General features: G+C 38.0%; 1 protein-coding gene across 1 annotated transcript in view; it reads right to left on the bottom strand.

Annotated features, from left to right (window-relative positions):
* The window catches only part of LOC133549304 (protein phosphatase 1H-like), a 43683-nt gene that overhangs the window by 14462 nt on the left and 8261 nt on the right, over positions 1-20960 (bottom strand). The window contains exons 2-3 of the mRNA XM_061894563.1: positions 3050-3218; positions 899-1255 (exon numbers count right to left, since the gene is read on the bottom strand). Of these exons, the coding sequence (XP_061750547.1) occupies positions 899-1255; positions 3050-3218 (526 nt within the window). The remainder of the gene's footprint in view (positions 1-898; positions 1256-3049; positions 3219-20960) is intronic.

Consider the following 20960-nt stretch of genomic DNA (forward strand, 5'->3'; position numbering starts at 1 on the left):
TTTTACTTGCATAATATTGTTTTTACACAAAAAAAATTGTATTTAACTTTACATAAAATAGTTTTTTTAACTTGCAAATAATTTTTCACTTGCAGAAATACATCTTTTTTACGTACAAATCGTTAACTTGCAGAAATATTTTTGTTTATTTGCAAATCGTTTACTTGCAGAACATTTTTCTTTTTACTTGCAAATAGTTTTCTACTTGCAGAAAAACAAGGTTTTACTTGGAGAAAACGTTTTTATTTGCAAATCGTTGTATACTTTGCGTACAATAGTTTTTTTTCTTGCGAAACGTATTTTACTTGCAAAAAATTGTCTTTACTTGCGAATCATTTTTTACTTGCAGAAAAACAATTTTTTTTACTTGCAAATAATTTTTTTACTTGCAAAAAATTATTATTATTTTTACTTGCAGAAATTTTTTTCGATTCTTGCAATAGTTTTTTTTTTTACCTGCAGATCGCTTTTTGTTTGTTGAAGAAAAAGGTCTCTATACTTGTGAATAATTAATTTACTTGCAGAGAATAGTTGTTTTTTTTACCTGCGGATCATTTAGTTGAATACATTTGCTTTTTTTACTTCCGAATTTCTGGGCGTGAATAAAACATTTTTGTGGGGTTTTGGAATTCATTTCACTCCAATAGGGACAAAAGCATGTAAGGAGGGCGACTATTTTGGAGATTTTTCCAGACTCGATCGTCTCTCTAGCGCTGGTATTGCTATTGTTTGACTCTTTTTGTGGAATAAATTGTTAAACTTCAAGTTACCTCTCATTAGACCACCTTAGATCTAAAGCACCTGGGGGGTCTCTTCCCTCTTAAAGGGAGGGTCCCAGTAGTATCTTAGAAATAATGTACAAGAAACCCGCGTCAAGACAGAGTGAAACGGCAATTACCATGTCCTTGAATGCATTCTCGATGGCGCCGACCACCAGGCTTTCTTGCGTCACTTTCTTCTCGGCAAAGAAGCGCGTGGGCGGAACCCTGGGTGAGTCCGGTGCCCCCGCTGCTCCTCGTAGAGACACGGCCCTGGTGAGGGCTCGCTGGGATGTGGGGTTGAGGTAGGTGCGGGCGTGCTCCTCGCCCAGGCAGGTGGGAGGCTGCAAGTCGGGTGTGCACAGGATGTCCATGACCTCCTGAAGGTGCAGGGCGATGTGGTGATGGAGAAGGCGGGACGCCACCACGGCCGCGCCGCAACCGGCGTGACCGTCGAACAGCGCCCAGTAGTGGAAAGTCAGGTTGTCGGTGTTGGCCTGGCAAACAAACAATCATTAGTCTAGAAGTATTCATAACTCCGTTAAAGTGAACTTTTATCAGGTGCATGAATACAAACACAACCAATGTTGTAATGGTAATACAGAGTGAAACTTCTTACTCAGCATTAATACAATGATGAAGGGAAAGGTAGAGTGTTTACATTTACATGTAGAATACATTATAATGTATGTAAGCTGCTCTGGTGTGGACTTGTTCTTAAAATAACATTTAAAAACTAAAACATGTTTGTACATTGAGGTGGCTTCTTGTCCAGGGTGTACGCCGCCTTCCGCCCGATTGTAGCTGAGATTGGCGCCAGCACCCCCCGCCACCACAAGCGGTAGAAAATGAATGGATGAATGTTTGTGCATTTATAAGGTGGGATAACATTTACACACTCACACACACATTACATACGCACGTTACATACTGTGCAAGCACACATTACATACAAACTGTGTTATACATACATAGATACACACATTACAAACATACATACTACAGGTGGTAATCTTTGGCCACCTCATGATTCGATTAAGATTCAGGAGCTACGATTCAATTAAAAATCGATTTTTGATGAGTCTTTAATTTTATGTGTATTGATGAAGTTTTACATTTCTTTCCGTTTCACTATATAAGCGTTTATCACTTGCAACAGTTAAATTAATTCCCACATGTGATAAAGTAATGCAAATGTGTAGAAAACTGAAACATACATGCCCTAAAATAAAGGAGCTATGTCAGGTGGCTCACTGCAGTCAGCCAAATTATATAACTGTGCACTAATTTTTTTACATTACATAGTCTACCATTGGTACATACGCACATTACATATTTATATACATACATAAAGTACAAACACATTAAATACGTACATACATTACATATGGTTCATGTACATATTACATACTGTACATACGCTTATCACATTGATTATATATGTATTCAATCAATGTTTATTTATATAGCCCTAAATCACAAATGTCTCAAAGGACTGTACAAACCATTACGACTACGATATCCTCGGAAGAACCCACAAAAGGGCAAGGAAAACTCACACCCAGTGGGCAGGGAGAATTCACATCCAGTGGGACGCCAGTGACAATGCTGACTATGAAAAACCTTGGAGAGGACCTCAGTAATGTGTGTACATTACTGACCACAAAACTTTCCTCCAGACAGTCTTATCGTTTGTAAGTTCATAAACTGTGAAAAGAAATGCAACAATGCAATATTCTGTGTTGACAGCTAGATTGTTTGTGGACATGTTCCATAAATATTGATGTTAAAGATCTCTTTTTTTTTGAAGAAATGTTTAGAATTAAGTTCATTAAACCAGATGGATCTCTATTACAATCCCCAAAGAGGGCACTTTAAGTTGATGATTACTTCTATGTGTAGAAATCTTTATTTATAATTGAATCACTTGTTTATTTTTCAACAAGTTTTTAGTTATTTTTATATCTTTTTTTTCCAAATATTTCAAGAAAGACCACTACATATGAGCAATATTTTGCACTGTTATACCATTTAATAAATCAGAAACTGATGACATAGTGCTGTATTTTACTTCTTTATCTCTTTTTTTCAACCAAAATGCTTTGCTCTAATTAGGGGGTACTTGAATTAAAAAAATGTTCACAGGGGGTACATCACTAAAAAAAGGTTGAGAACCACTGCCCTAGACTATTTTAATTACCTCCACCCTTCTTGACCCCAAACCTTGCCCCGTATTACTTCAGCCTGTCATCTTATCGAATCTTTCGCAAGGCAATGGCTAGCAGACATACCAGCTCCTCCCTGAGGCCCAGACCCTCTCCGTTCGGCAGCGAGGACCTCCTGCGGGCCACGTTGCCCCAGCTGGACGCTGGGGAGCTGCCCGGAGGTCTTCTCTTCACTGCCAGCACCTCGCAGCAGGCCTGGTCCTCATTTAGAGTGCTCTTCCCCGCATTGATCACCCTGGGGAGAGAGCATGTGACCTTCTTATGACGGGGTGAAACGCACACAAAGTCACTTGTGTACATTTAGAGAGGGACAGGAAGTACAACACTACAGTAGTATAATGAGTTACAGTTCTTTAAGATACTGGAGAGAGGCTGTTGGAAACGTACTTTGGATAACCATATTTTTTTACTTTAAAAATTATGTAGAGCGCTTGAAAAGGTGTAAAAAGAGTACACTGCTCAGTAAGCAATGATACCAGTAAAACAATTCATACCAACAGTTGAAAAACATTTTAAAACGCATGCAGAGGTAAATACTTCTATCTGGCTCTCAACTAAGGCAGAAGCATTCCCCTCCCTCTCCCTATCTCCCCTGCTTTGCTCATTTGTCCTTATCTTAACTTTCTAAGAGCCTCTCTTTTGCACTGTTGTCCGAAATCTAAAACATGGAATTGATCATCTTCTCGACGAGAAGTTCAGGTTCAGGGGACTCTGCCCGTCTCAGGGGACTCCTGGGAGAAGTGGCAAATTCTGTACCTGGCGGTTCTCTCGGTGGAAGACATTCAAGACATCTATCTATTTGGAACTGTGATAACAGGGCATCTGCTGACTGGATTGGCAAATTAGGAAGACAATGGCAGCCCAAAGGCTGCCCGTCATGATGGATGGGGTGTGCAGAGCTGTGGGTATCCACACGTTGTAACCAAATAATGGCCTGGTGCAGGCTGGTGCAAAAATAAATAAAAGCTTTGTGCAAATAACCGCCTGCTTCTTTTAAACGCCCGTCTCCAAAAATGATTTTGTGGAATAAACGCCCGGACTACTATTTGGTAATTTGCGGTATGTCCATATTTGTTTCCATCCATTGCTTCACAGTTGGGCTCTCCTGGGATATCCATTTCCACTGCTTTAAAACGTACTTGAATTGAGTAATTGAGTTTAGCTAGCTGACTTTGGCTAAAAGGATAGTTAAAATTATTTTGCACACAACTTCGTTTCACACTTTTTTGCTAGCTAGCAAGGTAGAAGCTAACAGTCTTACTGAGGTTGAGACATCATGTCTTCGTTTTAAATGCAGGCATATCACAGATGTACTGCCATGAAAACAAGGTCTGCTTTGCAAAATGAGCAAGGTATTCATGATTTTAACAAGAACAAGAGGAAATATCCTCCAACTTGATATGTTATCGCCGCCCACCCCCTGTTGCAAGTCTCTTGTGTGTGCCGTGTTCTTATGTGCTTATTGTTTTTTTAATGCTCTTAAATGGAGCCCCCCGCCCTCCCATAGGATCTACTCTTTTTTTTTTTTTTTTAAGTGCAATGACAAAGTTCTATTCTATCCTCCATAATCCCCTCATGCTTTCTTCTAATACAGGGGTGTCAAACTTGTTTTCATTGAAGGCCACATCGCAGCAAGAGGGCTGCGTTTTAAAAATGTATTAAAATTATGCATGGGGGCAATAACACGTGATTAATCATCCCCCAAAAAAATCATTTGACAGCATTGATATCAATTTGTGGCAGTAATCCCTTCATATTATTACATTATTGTCTGTGCACTTGATTGTTAGATTTACAAATTAATGGATACATCATACGTAAAGGTGACAAGCAAATATTCTGTTTATTTCTATCTTTACTACCATATTTTTGTAATACACTATACAACAAGGGTCACCAACACGGTGCCCGTAAGGACCAGATGAGTAGCCCGCTGGCCTGTACTAAAAATAGCTCAAATAGCAGCACTTACCAGTGAGCTGCCTCTATTTTTTTCAATTTTATTTATTTACTAGCAAGCTGGTCTGGCTTTGCTCGACATTTTTAATTCTAAGAGAGACAAAACTCAAATAAAATTTGAAAATCCAAGAAAATATTTTAAAGACTTGGTCTTCACCTGTTTAAATAAATTCATTTATTTTCTTACTTTGCTTCTTATAACTTTCAGAAAGAAAATTTTAGAGAAAAATACAACTTTAAAAATTATTTTAGGATTTTCAAACACATATACCTTTTTACCTTTTAAATTCCTTCCTCTTCTTTCCTGACAATTCAAATCAATGTTCAAGTATTTTTTTTTTCAATTGTATATACTTGTAATAACAAGTACATTTTAATTTCATTCTTCATTTTAGCTTCTTAAAACTTATGATTAAAATTCAAAAAAATTATTCTGGTAAATCTAGAAAATCTGTAGAATCAAATTTGAATCTTATTTCAAAGTCTTTTGAATTTATTTTTAAATTTTTGTTCTGGAAAATCTAGAAGAAATAATGATTTGTCCTTGTTAGAAATACAGCTTGGTCCAATTTGTTATATATTCTAACAAAGTGCAGATTGGATTTTAACCTATTTAAAACATGTCATCAAAATTCTAAAATTAATCTTAATCAGGAAAAATTACTAAGGATGTTCCATAAATTATATTATTTTTTTACAAAAATATTCAAATTAGCTAGTTTTTCTCTTTATTTTTTCGGTTGAATTTTTAATTTTAAAGAGTCGAAACCGAAGATAAACTATGTTTCAAAATATAATTTTCATTTTTCCCGTGTTTTCTTCTCTTTTAAACCGTTCAATTAAGTGTTTTTTTAATCATTTATTCTCTACAAAAAACCTTCCGTAAAAGGAAAAAAAAAGGTACGACGGAATGACAGACAGAAATACAAATTTTTTTATATATATAGATTCATTTATTAAGCAAATTGGCTATTTCCGGGAATTTATTTAAGTGTGTATCAAACTGGTAGCTCTTCGCAGTAATCAGTACCCAAGAAGTAGCTCTTGGTTTCAAAAGGGTTGGTGACCCCTGCTATACAATAATGTATTGTTGGGCATGATTTGATAACATTTAAAAGATACACATTTTTTCCTGTCAAAATTGAAAGAATTATTTGCATTTAGTAAAAAAAAAAAAAAAAAGTCTTTTATTAACACGCATTTTTCCCAGACTTTCGCGGGCCTCATACAATGATGTGGCGGGCCACAGCTTTTAATGCAATTGAAAACCCTTCGTGCTTCTCTGCTTTTGACCACGCACGCACGCGACAATACAATACTCCTGTTGATTGACGAGAGGTGTTAATTGGCGCAAAGGTCATAAAGACGTTCACACACGTATGCAGCTGGCAGATGGCGCCCCACCGCCGCCCTCCGCAATTAGCTGCACCGCAGGAGGCGTCACGTCTGCTGTTGGCCTTTATCAAACATGCAGATGTGCACAGTGTGACACGATCTGTCAATGGCAGGTTCAAAGGGCGCTTTATTACCTCCAGGCGGGAAGCCATGTTTGCTATCAGTCACCAGCAAACAACCACAATGAAGTAAAATGTGTGTCTCTGTATTTACTTCTCGGCATGTGGCCGTGGGGCACGTTAGGAAAACGAGAAGAGACTACACAACAGCAGTGTAAGCTGACGTTTTTGTCATTTCTTGCTATATATCTGTACCAGATATTCAAAAACCAAACATTGCTCCTAGGGCTGGGCATTATGGCTAAAAACTGTATCACAATTAGAGATGTCCGATAATATCAGACTGCCGATATTATCGGCCGATAAATGCTTTAATATCGGAAATTATAAGTATCGGTTTCAAAAAGTAAAATGTATGACTTTTTAAAACGCCGCTGTACGTTGTAGTACATGGATGTAGGGAGAAGTACAGAACGCCAATAAACCTTAAAGGCACTGCCTTTGCGTGCCGGCCCAATCACACAATACCTACGGCTTTTCACACACACAAGTGAATGCAAGGCATACTTGGTCAACAGCTGTACAGGTCACACGGAGCGTGGCCGTATAAACAACTTTAACACTGTTACAAATATGCGCCACACTGTGAGCCCACACCAAACAAGAATGACAAACACATTTTGAAAGAACATCTGCACCGTAATACAACATAAACACTACAGAACAAATACCCAGAACCCCTTGCAGCACTAACTGTTCCAGGACGCTACAATATACACCCCCCCTCGCAAGCACGCCCACCTCAACCTTCTCATGTTCTCTCAGGGAGAGCATGTCCCAAATTCCAAGCTGCTGTTTTGAGGCATGATAAAAAAAAAAAAAAGCACTTTGTGACTTCAATAATAAATATGGCAGTGCAGTGTTGGCATTTTTTTTTTACATAACTTCAGTTGATTTGTTTTGGAAAACTTTGTTACATTGTTTAATGCATCCAGCGGGGCATCACAACAAAATTAGGCATAATAATGTGTTAATTCCACAACTGTATATAACGGTATCGGTTGATATCAGAATCGGTAATTAATAGTATCGAAATATCGGATATCGGCAAAAAAAGCCATTATCGGACATCTCTAATCACAATATAAATGTTTTGTATCGGTGGATGTCGCTAATTATTGATATCTTTTATGACCGATCAAAAAAGAAAATTATATTGAATTTTAAATTTTTTATTCCAAATGTAACTTTGTTCCGATTATAATCCTCCCAGTTAAGAAGGTGGAAAGGAAATGTCTACACTAACATGGAAAACACTCAAATGACGTACACAAAACTCTAAAATCACATTGAACACTTAACAATAATCTCTGAAAACAAAAGTGCAAAAATGAGGAATTTGTAAGAAATTTTTAGTAAAGTGTATCAAAATAGTACAAAGTGTAAAACATGTAAACCTAGGTAAACCTGGGAAGAACTATTTTCTGTAGGTTTAGTGCCAGAAAGTTAGAGCTGTGCTCTACAGCAGTGGTTCTCAAATGGGGGTACGAGTACCCCTGGGGGTACTTGAAGGTATGCCAAGAGGTACGTGAGATTTTATTAAAAAATATTCTAAAAATAGCAGAGGATTGGGAGAATGTCATGTGGTCAGATGAAACCAAAATAGAACTTTTTGGTATAAACTCAACTTGTCATGTTTGGAGGAAGAAGAATACTGAGTTGCATCCCAAGAACACCATACCTACTGTGAAGCATGGGGGTGGAAACATCATGCTTTGGAGCTGTTTTTCTGCTAAGGGGACAGGACGATTGATCCGTGTTAAGGAAAGAATGAATGGGGCCATGTATCGTGAGATTTTGAGCCAACCTCCTTCCATCAGTGAGAGCTTTGAATGGTTGACCAAATACTTATTTTCCACCATAATTTACAAATAAATTCTTTAAAATTCCCACAATGTGAATTCCTGGATTTTTTTTTCACATTCTGTCTCTCACAGTTGAAGTGTACCTATGATGAAAATTACAGACCTCTGTCATTATTTTAAGTGGGAGAACTTGCACAATCGGTGGCTGACTAAATACTTTTTTGCCCCACTGTAAAAAGTGGATCATGTACACAATATCACTTCTTAAAACACACACTATCAGGGTCATTAGCATTAAAGCGACAGACACACACACTGGTGTGTTCACTAATGAAAGTACGTTTACGGTTTGATTTTGATAACACACTTACAATACACTACTAACATCGGACACCTATTAAAAGTGGTTGGAAAATACTACAATAAGGGACATTTAACGCCATGATGTAAAGAATGTTTTGCCTCCGGCGTGCACGTTGGAGACTGACGGTCATTTGACACGGCGGGCCCACTAGACCAAAGACCGTTGAACTTTCCCAGTCTTTTCATGAGGAGTGGTGCTTTAGTCCCCGGCCCCGAAGCAACTCCAGTCTCTGACACCCGGCCTGTCGTCTTCAGTTACCTTCTTTAGCATCAGTGCGGCCCTAATCACCCTGCCAGGGCTTCAGCTGTGACAGTAGACACAAATTACTGCTTGCATGAAAGTGATCAACGGGAACCAACCACTGTGTAGTTTTTGCACACGGTTACTATAAAGCGCTGGCTAAATTGGGTCCCTAAGCAGAATTTTATTTGGAGGCCCCTGCCATATGTTTTACACTTATTAGTTAGTTGTTAGTAGTTAGTTAAACAATGTTTATACTTTAATTAAACTTGAATGTAATAATGGGAAATCAACTATCCCCCAAAATAATTTTTTGTTAAAATTTTTTAAATAAATTTAAGATATTCAAGCATAAACTTGCATAATATGCTTTCATTAGAGAATGAATGGGCTAGGAATACGTTTGCGGTAAAATTTCATTTGAAACGTCATTTTACTTGCACTTATTCCCGTTGACCCGATCCTATACGCACTGCACTAGTGATGTAACGGTATTAAAATTCAATATCATAGTTATCAAGACCAAAATGATCATGATTATTACTATTATTATCGCGGTATTGTTGAATGTGCTCAAAAAGTATTTAACGTATTTTTCGGAGTATATGGAACACTTAAAATCGTTGCGTTTTCTCAAAAGTCGACAGTGCGCTTTATAACCCCGTGCGCCTAATGTACGGACAAATTCTGGTTGTGCTTACCGACCTTGAAACAATTTTACTTGGTACATAGTGTAATTATAAGTGTGAACAGTAGATGGTAGTCGCACATAATAGATATGTGTAGACTGCAATATGACGCCAGTAACCAACACTAGAACTTTAAATGTTCCATTGAAAATAAAGAACATCACACGGCGCTGAAAAATCTGTCAAAATGTTTTAGTATGACTTTGAAGCTGCAACGCTTGTTGGACTGTCGGCCCATTACGACTAACACAGTCAGAGATACAAGTATTACTACAGTGTGTGTATAAGGACCGCAAAATAGGATTCATTAGCAGACATTATCAGGCGTTTTGTCTCACAATATTATGCAAAACCAACTTTTCTTACCTTCTGGTACCCCCTGATGTGTATTTGAGATCTGCATAAGTCCTGAAAATTTGCGCACGTGCGCCACTGTAGTCCACACCGATATTGTAGTTGATAAGCTTCTTCTTTTTCACTATCTTCTTGTTATGGGGCATTCATCCTCCACCGTTGCCATTCTTAATATTAAGGAATGTAAAGTTCTAACTTGTATCTCGCTATGGAAATGCTAAAAACATACCGGTGTAGTGGGTTTACAATATTCACCCATGGAATTTAGTTATTAAAGAGTTTCGGTCGGACAGTTTTTCACGGGACACATTTCCGGCGTTGTTACACTAGTGAGCCATGGATGAGAAGATGCTGCTCTGTTATTGATTAAAGAAAAGTCTGAATATCATTAAAACAGTCAGATCCATCTTTTGACACTTCTTCCACTCCCGTCCTTGCACGCTACACTGCTACAACAAAGATGACGGGGAGGAGACCCTGTCCAAGGTGAGCCACGTAAATAAGACCGCCCATAAAACGGCGCATCCTGAAGCGACTGTTAGAAAGTGACTTGAAGATGATCTGTAAAACATCATCCATGCAACATTTTGACCAAAGAACCACCATTACATGTTATGTAGAAGTGTTAAGCTAACGGAGATCGAAGGTAAGCTACGGGCTAAAGTTAGCGACCTCGAATCCCGGAGTCGGTGAAATAACATCCGACTGGTCGGCATACCAGAGTCTGTGGAAGGGCCACGTCCAACTACCTTTTTTGCGGCGCTACTGAAGGAGATGTTTGAAGAGGATTTCTTGGAATCACTGCCGGAGTGTGACCGGGCCCATTGGACACTCGCTAGCAAGCCGAGGCCAGACTAGAGACCGAGGCCCGTTCTGATACGGCTACACAAGTACCAGATAAAGGAGAGAATTATCCGCGAGGCCAGGGCCAGGAGAGGAAAGCTGCAATACCGAGGGTCCCCCGTCGCCATCTATGAGGACTACACACCTAAAGTGGTGGAACAGCGCCAAGAATACCGCGATGTGATGTCAGACCTCTACCAAATGGGCCTACGACCAGCATTATTGTTCCCGGCCAGGCTTGTTATAGTAACGAAGGATGGTGGTAAGAAGAGATTCGGATCGGTTACAGAGGCCAAGGTTTTCTTGACATCAATCCGCACACGAGACACCTGATGGTGTTTACCCCTACAAAACGGCTGGACATGACAACAATTTGCACCTTCACTGTGCAGCTCCTGGAATAAATATTATAAGTTTAACTTTTTTAGAGGCCTGACATATGACAACCTTGCATTCATTTTGGACACCGTGGGCCTTTGTTTGTTTTGCTGCTCTAAGCCCTGACCACCACATTAAATTTGTGTTCATAATAGGAAGCAATGTTTGAGTGTTGCAATTCACACACTGGCTAACGATGGTCACATAATTTCCCACATGGACGGTCGTGACTATTTTTTTTTTCTTTAGTTTTGTTTGTTTCGTTATGTACTGGGTGTTCTTTCTTCCTTTTTTGTCTGAGGAGCCAAGCTATTTGTAACACATTTTGATTATGTTTAGCCTTAATTATTTCCATCAGTTTAGGGGTTCTATTGAGGTCTGGTGCATCCTAATTTGTTTTAATTTGATCTAGTCATTCGTACGTACGTTATGAGGCACTCCTTGGTCCAAAATACATCACCAAAGCTATTGCACTGTACATTTTGGTGTTGAGCCAACGTTGCTTATGTGCCTTGTTTGTTTATTTCGGTTTAGCATTTCCTATATTACTTTACAATCAGGTTGGGATGAGTCTCGCGAGCGTAGGCTCACTGTAGTTCTTATTTCGCCTTATGGAGTTGATTACTGTTACTGTAAGGGAGGTGACTCCAGAAGTTAGCATTAGTCAAGTTAGGCTAAGCCAGTGGTTTTCAACCTTTTTTCGGTGATGTACCCCCTTTGAACATTTTTTTAATTCAAGTACCCCCTAATCAGAGAAAAGCATTTTTGGTTGAAAAAAAGAGATACAGAAGTAAAATACAGCACTATGTCTTCAGTTTCTGATTGATTAAATTGTACAACAGTGCAAAATATTGCTCCATTGTAGTGGTCTTTCTTGAACTATTCGGAAAAAAAGATATAAAAATAACTATATACTTGTTGAAAAATAAAGAAGTGATTCAATTATAAATGCAGATTTCTCCACATAGAAGTAATCATCAACTTAAAGTGCCTTCTTTGGGGATTGTAATAGAGATCCATCTGGATTCATTAACTTCATTCTAAACATTTCTTCACAAAAAAAAAAAATCTTTAACATCAATATTTATGGAACATGTCCACAAAAAATCTAGCTGTCAACACTGAATATTGCATTGTTCCATTTCTTTTCACAGTTTATGAAATTACATTCATATTTTGTTGAAGTATTATTCAATATATCTATAAAAGATATTTGAATTGTTGCTATTTTTAGAATATTTGAAAAAAATCTCACATACCTCTTGGCATACCTTCAAGTACCCCCAGGGGTACGCGTACCCCCATTTGAGAACCACTGGGCTAAGCAAGAGCGAGAGAGCTCAGATAAGGTTCTTATTTAGGGTGGGTAGTGAGGGTAATTGCATTCTAATCTGTTGGGGTTTGTTGAAATGTGTCTTTCTGTCATTACTAGTTTTTATTTAGTTTTATTTTGTTTATTATTCTTTTATTGGTGGATACTGGTAGGATGACGAGTGTCAGAGTGCGTATTGTCTCTTGTAACAACAAAGGCATGAACAACGCTGTCAAAATTGGTAAGGTCTTAACTCGGCTGCAACATCTTAAAGGGGACATTATGTTTCTGCAAGAAACACACCTGAAGACATCAGAAATTCTCTGTATTAAGAGGTCTTGGATGAGCCATTTTTTCCATTCCAATTATTTTGCTGGGGCTAGAGGTACGGCCATAATTATCAATAAGCATGTTATGTTTCAGCCAGCAGACAATATAGAAGATAATGAGGGTCGCTATGAAGTGATTTGGGGCACGTTACAGAACACATCGGTGATTTTAGTGTCTGTGTATGCACCTAACTGGGATGATGACACATTTTTCACAATACTTGTTGCTAGATTGCAGTTATAAACCAAGGTATTTCCATGGTTTTAATTTAAAACAATAATGCAAATGGCCAGGAGTTTTACCATTAATACCGTTTATTGTTACATCCCTGTGCAGCGTGTGGTCTGCATACAGGGCGGTGTAGCCCTGCTGCAACATGTGAGCTCCTCCGCTGATGAGATAGCAGCAGTGCGTGGTCGTCACACACAGTGAGAGAAATCAGCGTGACGTCGACTCCTTCGTCACAGCCAGCCTTTTCGTGTTGCGCCATGTGACCGAGACGACCTATATGCATCAAGTGCTTCATCCTCGGAACAGTCAGTGCGTCATTAGCTGGTAAAAATGTAAAGCTCCTACAAAAAAAGACATTTAAGTGTATTACATTTCACATGCGCAGTGATTCCTTATTGTTTCAAAACTGGATCAATTGATGTATCATTAGGTACAAAAACGGCAATATTGTTGCTGTTCAACAACATACAATCCCATTTTTATATTATATCCTATATATATATATATGTGCATATGTATATACAATATATATGTGTTACGCACGTGTGTGTATATATATATACATGCATACAGTATACAGTATATACATACTGTATATACACACACATATATACAGTACATACTGTATATATACATACCAGTATAATACATTATATCTACATATACACACATATATAAGCACTATACATATGTATATATATATACATACATACCTACATACACAGTATAAATAAATATACATACATACATATATATATATATACACATACATACATATATATATACACATATACAGTATATACATACATATATATATATATATATATATATATATATATATATATATAAAATGATAAATGGGTTGTACTTGTATAGCGCTTTTCTACCTTTAAAGGTACTCAAAGTGCTTTGACACTACTTCCATATTTACCCATTCACACACACATTCACACACTGATGGAGGGAGCTGCCATGCAAGGCGCTAACCAGCACCCATCAGGAGCAAGGGTGAAGTGTCCTGCTCAGGACACAACGGACGTGACAAGGTTGGTACTAGGTGGGAATTGAACCAGGGACCCTCGGGTTGCCACTTTTCCACTGCGCCACGCCATATACATATGTACATACTGTGTATATATATATATATATATATATATATATATATATATATATACACACACACATACATATATATACACACACATACATATATATATTAGGGGTGTGGGGAAAAATCGATTTGATTACGAATCGCGATTCTCATATTGTGCGATTCAGAATCGATTCTCTTTTTTTTTTTTTTTATCGATTTTTTTTTTTTAATCAATCCAACAAACCAATGCACAGCAATACCATAAAAATGCAATCCAATTCCAAAACCAAACCTGACCCAGCAACACTCAGAACTGCAATAAACAGAGCAATTGAGAGGAGACACAAACATCACACAGAAAAAAACACAAAAGTAGTGAAACAAAAATGAATATTATCAACAACAGTATCAATATTAGTTATAATTTCAGCATAGCAGTGATTAAAAATCCCTCATTGACATTATCATTAGACATTTATAAAAAAAAAAAGAACAATAGTGTCACAGTGGCTTACACTTGCATCGCATCTCATAAGCTTGACAACACACTGTGTCCAATGTTTTCACAAAGATAAAATAAGGCATATTTTTGGTTCGTTTAATAGTTAAAACAAATTTACATTATTGCAATCAGTTGATAAAACATTGTCCTTCACAATTATAAAGGCTTTTTACAAAAAAATAAAAAAATAAAAATATATATATATAGTCGAGGTTTCTGTGGTTTATCAATTATACAGTGCTCCATACAGAGGTAGAGCAGAATATATGTTAGGTCAGGAAAAACACAGAGGCTATTTTATCCGTACAAGCCTGTTTCGCAGGTTTCCCTGCTCTTCAGGTAGGTAATCCCCTGAACTCAAGTGAAGCGAACCGCACCAGAGCTCAGTACGCACTAGAGCTCAAACGATGGCGTTCAGCCTTGACCAAAGGAGCCGTACTAGCAGAGCAAACGCACCAGAGTCCCGCTAAACCAAAGCATGACAAACGTGAACCAGCATAAAGGATGTTGAGCTACTCACTGATCCGTCCAAAACGATCACGCCAAGTGGACGTGACAGCGGAACCTCACGCTAACGGCGCCTCAAAATTGTCCTCATTGAGTCCTGAGACCAACCCGCGACAAACTCGGCCTACTTAGTGAGTTACTTACAAGCGAGCGAGCGAGGAGTACTGAGCCGCAAGTTTAATCCTGTGTCACGCTACATTTCCCCTCGCCTTGACTTTTGACACTTTTCAGTTCTCCCACGTCAGACTCTTTATTCTGATATGATATTTAACTGGAGGTAGGTAGACTACCCAAAAATTGTAGACAAGTAAGAGTACTGTTACTTTACAATTATATGACTCAAGTAAAAGTAAAAAGTAGTCATCGAAATGATTACCTGAGTAAAAGTAAATAAGTATTCCGTGAAAAAAATACTCCGGTATTGAGTAACTTGCGAGTAACTTCTGATTTATTTAGTAGCTATTTTTAATGGGTTCTTGGACTACAAATGTAGTGTGTGCGTGTGTGTGTGTGCGTGTACCAAACATAAAAATCATCAACAATTTACTGCAGTTAGAAGTGGAATTATTGTAGGCTGAAATGTGAACATTTTTGTTGACACGGATGACAGCACATGATATAAATGTTCTTTTTACGAGTTTGAAAGGAATCATTGAAGTTTTTTTGCTGCCTTGTCTGACTGCATGTCACTTTTCCCAGTCAGTACGTTTCTATGTACTAAATTAGTTTGATTTGTGGCGGCCCGCCACGAAAGAATTACAGCCGCTACAAATAAAAATAAAAATAAAACAATAAAAAAATGTTTGTTTTTTTTCTCCATCTTTTGACTCGCTCCACCGCTCATAAAAGCAATGGGACTCTGTCTGTGAATGGAGCTTGTAGTTACATATTATATAAATATGTAAATATTATATAAATATGTACATATAGTGTTGTAATTATATTCCAACTCCGCGTTCTTCTTGGTCATAAAGTATGTTACATTAAAACTGCTCTGACAAAGTACAATTCATCCAAAAAGTGACTTAAGTAAGTGTAGGGCGTTCTACCCACCTCTGTATTTACCACGCATGTTGGATCTCGGAGTACTGAGACTGCATTTATCTCATGACATGACGAACGGGGTTGCTTTGCCAGCTGTTGACAAATCCCCAACATGGCCGACCTTACGCCACACACTCACGCAAAAACATGTCCCACTGAAGCTTAAACTAAATACGCAGCTCAACCCTCACCCAGCGAGTGGTGTGGTGATGCTGAGCACAGAAAAAAAAAAAAAGGTCGGTAGTGAGCGAAGATCATATACATGAGTCGGCGGTTGTTGTTTTGTTTCATTATTGAGGAAATTTACATTCTCTTTCAGGGTTGGGATTAAAAATTATTCACAGCAGATTATCTAGAGGAAGATCCACATCCTACCTTTGAGAATCCTGTTTTCTTGGAACAATCTAAATAATAAAAACGCTCATCGCTGAGACAAGCTGGCATGAACAGTTATTTTACCCTCCACACCAATAGGGGGCAGAATGTCCAGCCTGGGTGTTTGGAGTTGTTTGTCACAAATTGCAACTTGGGTTGGTTATGCAATAAACCACATTATTCATATGAAGTTGTGCTGGTTCTCACGGTATTGTGATGCACCACATAATGAATAAGAAATGGTATTATATAGGATGTTAAAACATATAATTATGAGTGGTAATTTTACAATAAAAAACATAGGTTTAAAAAAAAAAAGTACACATATAAAGTTTAGGAGAATAAAATGACAATTTTACAGAAAAAAAATGTTATCAAAAAAAAAAGGAAAAACAACATAATTGTATAAAGAATAGTGTCAGGCTAGTCACTGACGGTTTGGTTATTTTTGTTTTTTTCCGTTTGTGTTTTTTTTCCTGTCAGCGCTCTTATTTTTGGTTCCTTTTCCTGCACGTCTCCCTGAGAGCTTGTTTCCCTCCCCTGTACCTGATTGGCAGTCTGGCACACCATGTGGCAATTGCCAATCAGGCCACTATTTATACCTGCCTTGCCCTACAGTCAGTGCTGGAATATTGTGAGCTGTTTGTTGGTTCCTGTTTATTGGTTCCTGTTTGCTGTTTCCTGCATTTTATTTTTGACGTTAAAAGTCATGTTTTCCTGCATCAAGCTTGCCATCTCTGTATCTTAGGGGTTTGTCAACAACACTTCCCGACAAATAAGTCATAATTTCAGAAGAATGAAGTTGTAAGATCATAAGACAATTGTGTAGTTACAAAAATAAAGCTGTAAATAAACAAAAATAATATCAAGAGGCGAAAGTCATCATTTAAGCTATATTTTCATGAATATGTAATGTAATTTAATAAGTAAATAATGTTCACAATCCTTATGAGAGACAAAAGACAAAAGGTTTGGTTAGTTTTTTTTGCATTGTAGTTTTTAAAAATGGTATCGTTCTTGGTGGCTAGCAGTTCAGCTAAAAGTAACAATCCATTCTGCCTCTAAATAACTTTAAAAAATCATCTGAAACTGCCAACAATACTTAATTTACGTTCCATAACCTGTAAAATAACCAAGCTGTAGTGAAATTGATACTGTAAAAGCGAACAGAGAGGAACTCATTTTCTAAATGTAGTAACACACCGCCTTGCAACGGCATGCATCGGCATAAGCCGTAAGCTAGCTACAGCAAGAGGAAAGCCTGCAACTTCTTTAACAGCAGAATGGCTTTTGAGTGTGTAATCCACAACACAATGTGATAGGACACCAATCGGTACTGAATGAAAAACATTAACAATCATATTACAGTATCTGTAAAGTGTTTGCCCACATTTCATGTTTTTCTTGTACACAGCTAGCTCGACAGCGTATGTACTGTAGTTGTAACAACATGCATGATCATGATCAATATTATCGTGACTTACTCGATGGACAGTTGTCTGTTTGGTCAAGCTGGCCAGGAAAATTTTTCACCAGTTGATTTTGGGTAAGTACTCTATATCTAGGCATATATACGGCATAGCTTGGCTCCAAGTTCCACATTTACAGCGAGCGTCACGTCACGCCGACCTCACTCTCTTGGTTTCCGTCTGTGTTTCACCCTCTCTTCTATAAGCAGTAGTTCATCCTCAGTATATTGAGCTTCAAAAATAAAAGGTTGTGAATCCTTATTCGTCCAAAAATAGTTGTTTCTGTTGTCTGTTACCAAGCCTGCCATGATTATAACACTCAAGCGTTTGTTTCCGGAAGTAGGAACGCATATATGTTGCCTGAAGTCCAAAGTGACTGTGGAAGCGGGAATGTATGTGTCAAGGAGAGAAGTTCTGGTAATGTTTAAAATGGTTTCCTCTCTGACGTAGGGATTGTGAATGATGGGCAAAAATAAAATAAAAAAATTAAAAAAATGCAGTTCTCCTTTAAGATAAGACATGATTAGTGCAGCAGACTTTTTGAATGCTGCTCTGGGCTATCAACATAGCAAAGTAAACATTGGACGAGCAAACACCCTAAACCTGCTCCTCTGGATTGGACTAAAATGTTGATGACGTAACTTCCCTCGGCCGCTACATTAGGAACACCTGCACAGTCTAATAAGAAAAAAAGATGATGCTCTAATTTTTATTCTTATTTGATTATTTGTTATATCAATATTTGCTGTGCGTTTTTAATCCTGATTTTTCACCTTATCGTTGCCTTTTATGATTTTAATGTGCTCTGAAAATTCACTTGTAATTTCTATATCCTCAATATGGCAAGTTTATAGGCTGTGCGTGCAAAATAAGGCAATATTTTAGCCTTAAAAGAAAAAAGCTCATTACGCTAAAGCCGCACTACTTCCCAGTTGGAATAGGTTTTTCAATATTTTATTTACAGCACGAGGCAGCACGGTGGGGTCGTGGCTGGCACATGGGCCTCGCAGTCAGGAGATCCGAGTGCAAGCAAGATACTAAGAAGCATGTTGTTACATTATTATTATAATTAGAAAGACAGTATTATTGTACTCAAACGCCTCAATAACGTACATATTATTTATTATTATATTTTCAAACAAGTGAACGCCCGCACAACATTCAAAACTTGTTAGCGTATCAAGATGTAGCGTGAATGTACTATAAAGTATCCATTCATCCATTTTTCTACCACTTGTCCCTTTCAGGGTGGCGGGGGGTGCTGGAGCCTATCTCAGCTGCATTCGTAGTTGAAGAAAAAGTATTTGGACGAACACCCACAGTGTCTGATATCATTTATCCTGCCAGTATTTATTTATTTATCATTTAATGGGGTATTATATTTATTTTTTACCACTTGAGCCGCAGCAAGTCATGAACGGTTCGGCTCAGTTTTTACGCTGCAGTCCCGTCCTGTAACCACGCTCTCTACCGTGAAGAGCATAAGTGTGCATCACACCACCAGGGATCAAGTTATTATTTATCAAATATTCTGTTTTTACTCAATGTGTTTGTCAGTTTTTAATCCTGTATGTAAAACAGCTGCACTTTGGCACAGAACTAAATACTTTAAGTTTTATGCTGCCGATTCCAATCATCCATATTGATCACCTGTGTTAACTGTTAATTTTTCAGTGTAACAATATCAACACAATGTTATCTGAACTATTTCCTTATTCTCTTTCATTGACAGAAATAAAAAGTCAACCCTACACAATAGCTAAATCCTTTGGTTTCTGCCCTCAAAATCTTCCCATTATCCCCTGAGTTTGTAAACATTGTCAGAAATGACACAAAAATATTTCGTTAGCATAAAAATGTCGATCGGTTTGTATAGCTGCATACTTGCCGCTCCTATCTACACTTCTTAAAGTTTACTCAGCACTTGTTTCTTGTATCGGTAGCTAAGCGGTTAGGATGCCATCTTGTCTGCTTCTTCTTGTTCTTACTCGCTGTGTAACATGTTTAGCATCTGTCAACCAGGGGACCGCAAATAAATACAGTGTCAGCCACAGGGTGTTGGCTTTTGTGATCGGCATTGGAAGGCAATAATTGATCACATACTTTTTCATGAAAATCAGCCGATCGATTGGCACATCCCTAACTTTCAGCATATCAGTTGGGTGTGAGTTTTCCTTGCCCTTTTGTGGGTTCTTCCGAGGATGTCGTAGTCGTAATGATTTGTGCAGTCCTTTGAGACATTTGTGATTTGGGGCTATATAAATAAACATTGATTGATTGATTGATCAGTTTGTGGAGTAAAACTATGGAACAAAGTCTGTCAGGCCCTAAATAAGAATTTTAAAGGGGAACTGCATTTTTTTGAATTTTTTCCCGTCATTCACAATCTTTATGTAAGACAAGAACACACATTTTTCTTTTTTTTATGCAATCTAATTAGTTACATTTAATGCAGCTAACGGGACTACACTATTCCGCCCATAAAGCACTCTTAAAAACAATACTCAATTTATGTCTCGTGACCTGAATATTAACTAACTATTAGCAATATTGTTGTTATAAGCACTAATACAGACAAAATAGAACAGAGCGCTAACTAGCTTATGCTGCTATATTGCCATATTGAGCCGGTGAGCTGCTGCGTTGCCTCTGAGTTGGTGAAAGTTTGTTTTAGATTATAAATTATGCCGCTCTCCTGGATCATAGAAGATTGTGGCCATAAACCGAGAAGTTGGTCACCTTTGACATTCAACTTTCTCGCCGGAGATGGTGAGAAAGACATGAAAAGACGCTTGTTTGCAACACTTTTTTAACCCTTTGTCTGCCTTTTTTTCTCCCAAGAGAGCTGTCTGTTGTTATCATCACGGCTGTGTATATTTCACCAGACGCCAAGGTAAACACAGCGCTCTCTCTTCTGCTGAACACTGTCAACGAACAGCAGCGGGCCCAACCCGACGGTGTTCATATC

This window comes from Nerophis ophidion, linkage group LG03 (genome assembly GCF_033978795.1).
Source record: "Nerophis ophidion isolate RoL-2023_Sa linkage group LG03, RoL_Noph_v1.0, whole genome shotgun sequence".
NCBI lineage: Eukaryota > Metazoa > Chordata > Actinopteri > Syngnathiformes > Syngnathidae > Nerophis > Nerophis ophidion.